Genomic DNA, 9,114 nt, shown 5'->3' on the forward strand with positions numbered 1-9,114 from the left:
ACCTGGCGGGTCCGCTGGGGTAGATCTGTGCGAAGCCTGGAGATGGATTGCGAGATCCTCGGAGGTCCCTTCCGGTTATGGGTTGTGCGATGCTCGCAGCTCAGACTGAGGAGTGCGGTTCCCGTCGGGCCTCGCACGGAACCGTCCCTGGGATGAAGGAGCCGTGGTTGGATGTGGGTGCACCGGTGGTTTCGTAGCAGCAAAACGTTTCTTGTTCCCTTCTCTGCTCCTATCTAAAGCCTTCCTAATGCATCACTTGATTCCATGATAGCTACTGAGCCCCAATGCTGACATTTCTGCGGACCTGGCAGCCGTCAGCCCAAATACTTTCAGTGGTGATGAACAACTCGGCACCTGTCCTTCGCCATTCAGTGCTTCCATGTACATAAACTCACCTTCACCCACCCCAAATCCATGTCCGCCCTTGGAGGGGCCCACACTGCCCTGGTCAGCCCAGCAAAGCACAGGAGAAGGCAGCAGGAAATTCACCTTGTTTCTTCCTACTATTGCTCACTGCTCCTCCTCCAGCTTGTGCGCCTTTGCTCACCTTCTACCAGCCCATGGTAACTGGATCCTATTGTGCATTGCTTCTCCATGCTGCTGCTGCTGGCAGCACTGAGGCTTTGGAAGTGGCTGAAGCCACCTGAGATGCCATGAGGCACAACAGCAGGTCCCCAGCCAAGTGTTCCTATGGCACCCAGGAGCTGCAGGGCTGCACAGAAGCAAAGCCAGCAGCAATCCAGCCATCTGCTGCTGCATTTCCAGCTGGGGCAGCTCCTCTGGGTCACCCTCATAAGTTCCAACACCACTGCAGGAGAAGGGCTGCAGCCAGTCCCTTGGGAATGGTCACTGATCACAAGCTGCACCAGGAGCTTTATTCTCTTAAAATAACCTTTCCAACCACTGAACTGTACCTGAGAACTCCATGCCTCTCTCAGAAAGCCTCTCTCTCTCTCTCAAAAAAAAAAGAAAGAAAGAAAGAAAGAAACCCTATGACCTGAGGCAGGCTGCAGGCATGGAAAATTTCAGCAGGGATTGTTTGCCTGGCAGAGCCGTGTGCAACTGAAACCAGATGGTGGGAGCAGGAAGCTCTGTTGTCATGGTGCTGCTGGAGCAGCCTGCTGCGGATGCCACAGCCTTGGAGAAAGCTGGGGTGGGTGGCAGAGCCCTGCACGTGCCGTGCGTTGGGGGCTCTGGTGGGCTCTGCTCTGCTCAACACTGGGCTGTGAAGCTGTGCAGCGATGCTGAGGGGCTGCATTTGCTGCCTGCAGGTGCTCCAAGCTCCTCCAGCTGCACTGCAGGCTCTGCTGCTGCCTGGGAGCAACAGCTCCGGCCTCTTTGCTTTTCACAGTGCTGCAGAAATTCAGCTCCAGAGCGTTCATCTGTAGCAGAGCCAGCTCTCCCTACCAAAAGGCCACCCACAAACTCTGCCAGCACCTTTGCAGTTTTCTTATTTGAGTTGGTGACGGTTCCAGTTTGCTGAAAACCTTTCTGGCTTCAGCCATCTGCTTTTGTAAGGACATAAAGGCTTATAGCACCTTGAATAAGAGGCAGTACCCCACTTCCTAGCTTCAGTAATTAACTGCATACTGAATCTTCTAATACTTTCTTCTCCTGTGAACAGAGGCTGTTGTCGTAACAACAGAGGATGCAGGCAAGAGCAAACGGCAGCACAAAGGAGAAACCTCCCAAACACAATCCTTGGCTGTAGAACTGCTGGAGAACCTTTAAGCAGTGATCTGTGTGTCATCAAAGCCCTTCAGCACACGATGGTTAGAAGTCCTTGATCCGCTTCCAGCAGCTGCTCTGACTTGAAGAGCCACTCATCCATGAAAATAACTGCTTTCTGACGCTGCCTCGCACCACCCTATCTCCTGTGAGCAGCCAACACTGCACATTACCTGGCACATTTCTTGCACACACACAGCTCTGATTGCACACAAGTGCTTCCATCCCTCCTGTGCACCAAGTCCTGAGGCTCGCAGGGTTCATCAGCTCACCTCCCAGAGTTCTCAGCACCACTCCAGCTCCTCAGCTTCAGTGCAGCGCAGAGCCAGAGCAGGGATAGAAAACCTGTAGGTGTGATCATTGACCTTCAGAAAACTGCAGCCCCAGAGGGCTGTGCAGAATATTTCTATCCATGTGGAACTGTTTTAGAGTAACAAAGCAAAAGCTCCCATGTCTTTTTGGCTACTCGAGTCAGGTGAAAGCACGACTGACATCATGTCATAGTTCAGTACAGAATTTTAATAGAACTCAGAGGAGAATTCCATGTTATCCACCTCAATGTCTCTCTGTGAAGTGTCTGCCTGGTATTCCTGCCTCAGCACACACAAACACATCTTGCTCTAGACATAACTTCAACTTTTTTTTCCCCCACCTGCCAACTACCTGCACACTGAGGCTGCAAAGGAAAGCAACCACGCTTTGCTTCCTGTCTGACAGGACAGTTGCTCACCTCTCCCATCCCTTATCAAACACTCCTCCTCGATTCGGAAGAGCAGATCATAATTTAGAGATGACACTGCTCACTGCAGGCTGAGATTAATAGTCTGTCAGCCCTTGTCTTGGCAACTCAGTGCAACACAGCAGGGAGGGCAACGTGCTTCTTGCTTTGCTGAGTGGAAGGGCAGCCTGGAGCTCTTCAGCTATCTCCTCTGCTCTGTAAGTCTATCTCTAAAGGTAACCTAAGGGTTTCGGCTATTCTGCAGTTGCAGGCTGGTAGCCTCTTCCTAATATAACATAAAGCAAATGCATTAAGTCTATTCTTTAGAGGGAAGTCAGGAGAAAACTCCTCCTTGTTCAGGGAAAAGCCTTCTCCGACTCAGATTCCTTCTGCTGCAACTTCCGAATCAATTCCAGTAAGTTCATCTGTAAAGTCAGCTCCTGGAAAGGAAGAAAGACATTAACGCAAGGGTAAGAAGATCCCATTCCCTTCTGCAGGAAGCAGAAAGGACTCATTTTTTATCACGGTACCATTCAGTGCCTGGTCCTTTTCCAGGAGAAGACAAGGATTCTCCAAAGCTACACGCAACACACCGCTGTGACGGTGCATGCAATTCCCCCCTGCATTCTCCAGAACACCCAATTTTTCACGGCTGTGACTGAGTTGACATCACCACCTCCTGTAACCACCACCAGCAGCTTATGGCTCCCTTATATTCCTCTTGCCACCTGCTGCTTCTTCACTCATCTTTCGCTCACAAGCCATTGCAGCACAGACTGCACTTCCCCTGCACGTGGTGCAACATTCATTCAGTAAGCTCTGCTCTGTGACTCAGGCTTGTAGTCATTACATCGTGGGAATGAAAATCTAGTTTTGTAAAAAATAAAATAAAATAAAATAATAAAAATAAAAATCTATCAACTGCATAAACAGGCAGTTTACATAACAGACTGAGGAAAACACATCTACTGACAGGAAATGCATGAAGAACAACAGACACCAGCAGTGATTTCTTGTACTGGAAGTCAAGGGTTAGCAGCTATCATAAAGGCAAACAAATGAGAAATAGCAAATAGGAACCCTGTTAAGAGTTATTACTTACAGAAATAACAGGCAGGAGCAAGGGGGGGGCGAGGGGGACAAAGAAATGATTTCAGTATATAGATGAGTAATAGCAACACGGGAAAAAAAAGACTTTCTTAACAGTACACAAGCAGAAATTGTGTGGTTTTAGAAACCAGCTGTTTAACTGAGCAGAAGCCAAATTTTCTCTTTAATGCGTCCTTATCAAAATTAAATTTAATCAACTGGCAACACAGTGAAAAAATGCCCTGTTTCTGTATTCACTGCAAGCTTCCGTGGCATCACAAGGAAATTTTGGAAGCTGCAGTTTTCCATTCCTGTGGTGGACAGCAGAAAGGAAGCCTCGGTGGCTGCTCTCAGGTTTTAAGAGCCCTGTCTGATGCACTTCTGCTGCTCTGTTACAAACCTGAGAGCACAGTGCCCATCAGCCCATGGGGCAAAGGAGCAATCATTCTTTCCCAGCCAGAGTTCAGAATTCGTTAAGAATAGACTAAACCTAAAAAAAAGTCGTTGGCACAAGAGCTCACTGCTCACACACTGACCTGGGGGTTGGTGGTGATGTAGAAGCCAGACACCCCAGCCTTCTCCAGGGTGCTCTGCTGGTCGATCACTTTTTGGTCCAGTTCCAAGACGATTTTCTCATCCATCATTCGCTGCTCCTCTCGAATTCGTTGCTCCACAGCCTGAGAAGATAATATTCAGCAGATGGGTGAAATGTTTACCTTCGACCCGTATTTTTTTTCTCCTCTCAACATCTCTCACTGAGACCAAAGAGCTACTACACCCTTAAAGCACACCAATTCTGATGACTTTGCCTCTTCCAAGGACAGCAGAGGGCAGCAAGCACAGCCTCAGATCTTACCTTGGGTGCCTGCCATGCCTTACAGTGAGCTACCTCTCACTACAAAGCACAGGGAAACAGCTGGGACTAGCCTGCTTAAGTGCATTTTGAAGCCAGGAAAGAGACCACGAGCAGCAGACTGCAATCTGGATGACTTTTCCTGAGCAGCAGCAGGCCGCAGCCAAGTACTTCAGCATTACATGCACTAAGAAGTCAGTAGCCCAAAAGTCACACTTCCCTCACAGCACTGCTGAAACTGCAGGAAGACTTGGAGGAGTGATACAGATCAGTAAAAAGCACCAGAGCCAGCTCAGATCTTGCATGTTCTCTGAGCTCAGCACTGCAGCAGTACATCAGACCCAGCTCCTATTGATTCAATAAGGAGCCAAACTCCTCCACCCCCAACTTTGCAACAGGAAGCACAGCTTATTTTTTTGTTGTTGACAACGGCAAGCAGAAGCGTTGCCTGGAACTACAGCCTGCTGGGGCTCTGCTTCTGGCACACTGAGAATGTTATCAAGTGGGGACTTGCCAAAACAGCCCTATCAGAAGCACACAGGCCCTCCTGCTCTGCCTTAGCAGAAAACCACATCACTTTAACAGAACAAATGGAACAAGAGAAGCGAGGACTCGCTGCCTAAGCACAGGATGGCAGAGCTGGAACTCACTTTGCCACAGACACAGGTGTAGCAGTGGTGTGTAAATCACCCTCTCCACCTGGAACGTGGAGATCAGCTGCTAATTCAAAGGCACACAAGAAATCAGGTGCTAAGAACACTACCATGTTCTGCTAGCTGCAGAAAGGGGCATGGGTAGGCAGCAGGATCTTGCTGGGTGATAGTGAACAACAGTCTTCCTTCTCAAGCCACAGGGAAAGTCAGGAGACACCAAATCTGACCTAAATACAAAGCTCCTTCTCTGCTAACAGCTAACTGACACAAGTTTAAACACTTTACCCATGCCATGCTGCCTCTCTGTAACGTTATAAACCAAGGCAAGCATTCAGCTGGAAGTATTCAAAGTCATAATAATCCTTACTGCACAGAAAGAGAGAAGTCACCGGGTCTGGGACTTCTTGTATTGATGGCTGTGGTTTAAAAGACCTGGACAAATCCACGTGAAAAGGGAATCGAAAGCATGTGCTCAGTTGGAAGCTCTGTGGAAAAGCCAGACTGTGGACGATGGAGGATTTGGGCCTGAGCAGCCTGCACAAAAACTGAGCTTTGTCTACAGAGTGAATGCATCAGCAACTGTCTGCAAAAGGCCTGGCTTAAATGAGGAGCAATTCTTACTTCCAAGGAGAAGGAGCTGCCTCGTGTAACCATTTGTGGATATACTGCAGACACTGTGCTGAAGGAGTGACTTTCCCATCCTTGGGTTTGAAAAGAGAGGTTTAGTTACATGTATGCCATTTAGAGCCAAGCACCCAATTCTGAGACACAGAAAGGCACCAAAGACTCCGAGAAAACTAAGGCTTAAACACAAGCCTTGCTTCAGCTCAGGTGGTTGGGGAGCTGCTATGCTAGGCCAATTGTTTTTTTGTTTTTAAGGTTATAGATACCACTAGGAAGCTGGACATCCCCAAACCATATCTTGTATTATCCCTCCTGTGGGACTGAGCCCATAGGAACCCATAGGAGCTGGTTCTCGATCCAGAGAGCAGCTCTGATTAGACACATGCCATCGCTAAGATGATGGATCTATTCCCAAAGCGCTCTACAACAGAAATAGCAGAACAGGGAAAAGGGAAGAAGCAACTTCAGTAACTTCCTCCTGACAGAGGAATGAAGAACGCAGAAAGGAATTGGGAAGGTAAAAGGAAGCGGGGAGAAACTGTACAGGATACAACACAAAGAGAAAAAACCACACGTATGGGTATGTTTGCCATCTGGTGTGAATAAAGCCTACTGGATGAATGCAATATTGGAAACGCTTTGGAACAGACAGCATGGATTACTACTTACTGTTATGATACATTCACACATTACACACAGGAGTGAAAGGGATGCAGGCCCTGCCTGCCTTCAGCCATCTCGATAGAAAATGAGGGAAGTGGAAACAAAAGGGCTCTCAGGCTGTGGTTACTGTGGGTAAAGGTCAGGAGAAAGCCAACATTTAAACAGTTGCATGTTTGCCTGATGTGAAGTAAAGTAGCCTCACACATACATTTAAATTACATAGATTAAGATAACCAGCTACTTGTAATTTCCCTTACTTCAAAAACTGTCTTTATCTTATCACTAACATGTAGATAAGAGGATCTTCAGACCTTTGGGACTCACTGTCCCACTCACGCTGAAGCTCTTTTCCAGAAATGCTTTGGGAAACACTAAGAATCGATCTGTGCTTTTAGGTAACTTGGGTTATTTCTTCTTTATCAGCGTTACTGGGTAAATCAGTTTCAGGGAGTTTCAGGCATTCTCTGCTTTCACCCTTTGGAGTTCACAGGGCTTGTGACATCCCTCAAAGCGTGCCAGCTGCAGCGCTGGGACAACCAGCATTTCCTTCTAGCAAAACGGCTGCGGGCCCCCGAGACAACAACTGTGCTCACGTGAAGGGCGATGAGGGTGGCTGCGCCCTCCTGCTCCCCCCTTACCTCCATCTCCCGCTGCTGGGCGGCGCGGAGCAGCGGCAGGTTGTGCGGCCTGCAGCACTGCTGGGCCTCCTTGTGCCGGTGGAAGAGCTCCTGCTTCAGCCCTGTGCCCAGGGATGGGGACAGCATCAGGACAACACCGCTACCTCCCCCCATCCCTGTCACCACACCTCCCCATTGCCTCCTTGCAGTGACCCCGGCTCCCATTGCACCTCCCCAGGCCTGCAACCCCAATGCCCCACCACCACCTCACCCCAATCGCCCCCCCAGGTCCCCCCACCCCAAATCCCTTTCCCTGCTGACCGCGGTGCTCGCTATGCAGCTTGAGGCGCTGGCTGTAGAGGTTCTTCTCAGTGAGGTGCTGGATCTCCAGCAGCCCCTGCACGATCTCAAACACCGTCCCATCCAGCAGCGCCAGCGCCAGGTCGCTCAGCGTCGTGTAGGACAAGCGCTGCTGGCAGGAGCTGCAGGGGCACAGCGGGGTCGGGGTTAGGGTTGGGTTCAGGGTTACAGCTTGGAATTGGGGGTTGGAGTTGAGGTTGGGGTTTGGAACTGGGGTTCAGAATTGAAGTCAGAGTTTGGTTAAGTTGGAGCAGAGTTGGGATTGGATTCATGCTGGGGCTTGGAATTGGGCTCAGGGTTTGGAGTTGGGGTTGGATTAGTACTGGAGTGTGGAATTGGGGCTCAGAGTTGGGGGCAGGGTTTGGAGTTAGAGTTGGAGATCAGAATTGGGTTTTGGGCCAACGTTCAGAGTTGGGGGTGGGATCAGGATTGGGAACTGGGGTTCAGAGCTGGGGTTGGTGTTCAGAATCGGGGTTTGGAACTGAGGTCAGGAACTGAGGTTCAGGATCAGGGTTTGGAGTTAGGGTTGGGGTTCAGAATTGGGGTTTGGGTGAAGGTTTGGAATTGGGTTCAGTGTTCAGAGTTGGGGCTGAGATTAAGATTGGGATTAAGAGTTGGGGTTTGGAGTTGGGATTGGAGTTTGGATCAAGGTTTGGAGTTGGGGTTCAGAGTTGTGGTTGGGATTAAGACTGGGGTTCAGAGTTGGGGTTTGGGACCAAGGTATGAACTGGGGTACAGGGTCAGGGTTTGAAGTTAGGGTTGGAGATCAGAATTGGAGTTTGGGCCAACATACAGAGTTGGGGTTGGGGCCAACATACAGAGTTGGGGTTGGGATTAAGATTGGGAATTGGGGTTCAGAGCTGGGGTTTGGAACTGAGGTCAAGAACTGGAGTTCAGGGTCAGGGTTTGGAGTTAGGGTTGGGGTTCAGAATTGGGGTTTGGGTGAAGGTTTGGAATTGGGTTCAGCGTTCAGAGTTGGGGCTGAGATTAAGATTGGGATTCAGAGTTGAGGTTTGGATCAAGGTTTGGAGTTGGGGTTCAGAGTTGTGGTTGGGATTAAGATTGGAGTTCAGAGTTGGGGTTTGGAACCAAGGTATGAACTGGGGTACAGGGTCAGGGTTTGAAGTTAGGGTTGGAGTTTAGAATTGGGGTTTGGGTCAAAGTTTGGAGTTGGGACTGGGATTAGGATTGGGAATTGGGGTTCAGAGTTGCATTTTGGAACAGAGGTCAGGATTGAGGTTCAGGGTCAGGGTACGGAGTTAGGGTTGGAGCTCAGAATTAGGGTTTGGGTCAAGGTTTGGAGCTGGGGTTTGGAGGTGGGGCTGGGATTAGGACTGGGGCTCAGAGCTGGGGTTTGAAACCAAGGTCAGGAACTGGGGCATAGGGCCAGGGTTTGGAGTTAGGGTTGGAGTACAGAATTGTGGTTAAGATCAGGGTTTGGAGTTGGGGTTTGAAACAGAGGTCAGGCTTAGGGTTCAGAATCGGGGTTTGGAGTTGGGATTGGAGATCAGACCTGGAGTCAAGGTTAGTATTTGAGGCTGGGGTCAGGGTTTGGAGTCAGGGTTCGGAAATGGAGCCGGGTTCAAAGCCGGGTTCAGGGTTGGGGCCCAGGCTATGAGCTGCAGTCCGGACTCGGAGCCGACGGACACCACCCCGCTCCCCTCCACCCCTCGCACCTGGGCAGCGCTTTCACCAGCTCCTGCAGCTCTGACAGCAGCCGGTAGTGCCGCTCCTGCTGCCGGGACAGCTCCGCCGTCGCCACTTCATACCCAGAACCACCGAACCGTTCCATCCCACCGGGCCCAACAC

At 50.1% G+C, this 9,114-nt stretch overlaps 2 protein-coding genes across 2 annotated transcripts in view; both read right to left on the reverse strand.

Annotated features, from left to right (window-relative positions):
- The window catches only part of SCARF2 (scavenger receptor class F member 2), a 10,570-nt gene extending 10,154 nt beyond the window's left edge, over positions 1-416 (reverse strand). The window contains exon 1 of the mRNA XM_010720437.3: positions 396-416. Within this exon, the coding sequence (XP_010718739.2) occupies positions 396-416 (21 nt within the window). The remainder of the gene's footprint in view (positions 1-395) is intronic.
- Positions 417-2,226: 1,810 nt separating this feature from the next.
- Positions 2,227-9,108, reverse strand: DGCR6L (DiGeorge syndrome critical region gene 6 like). Its single transcript, XM_010720438.1, has 5 exons — positions 8,982-9,108; positions 7,267-7,427; positions 6,967-7,067; positions 4,072-4,212; positions 2,227-2,886 (listed from the first exon to the last, which is right to left on the reverse strand). The coding sequence occupies exons 1-5, from the start codon at positions 9,095-9,097 to the stop codon at positions 2,803-2,805; spliced, it is 603 nt and encodes a 200-aa protein (XP_010718740.1). The 5' UTR covers positions 9,098-9,108; the 3' UTR covers positions 2,227-2,802.
- Between the last annotated feature and the right edge of the window lie 6 nt (positions 9,109-9,114).

The sequence above is a fragment of the Meleagris gallopavo genome, chromosome 17 (assembly GCF_000146605.3).
Source record: "Meleagris gallopavo isolate NT-WF06-2002-E0010 breed Aviagen turkey brand Nicholas breeding stock chromosome 17, Turkey_5.1, whole genome shotgun sequence".
NCBI classification, from domain to species: Eukaryota; Metazoa; Chordata; class Aves; order Galliformes; family Phasianidae; genus Meleagris; species Meleagris gallopavo.

Coding starts and splice junctions, on each gene's coding strand:
- DGCR6L (XM_010720438.1), bottom strand. CDS start 9,097: ATGGAACGGTTCGGTGGTTCTGGGTATGAAGTGGCGACGGCGGAGCTG. Junction 7,068..7,266: donor GCTGCATAGCGAGCACCGCG/GTCAGCAGGGAA, acceptor CCCTGGGCACAG/GGCTGAAGCAGGAGCTCTTC. Junction 4,213..6,966: donor CCCAGCAGCGGGAGATGGAG/GTAAGGGGGGAG, acceptor TTATCTTCTCAG/GCTGTGGAGCAACGAATTCG.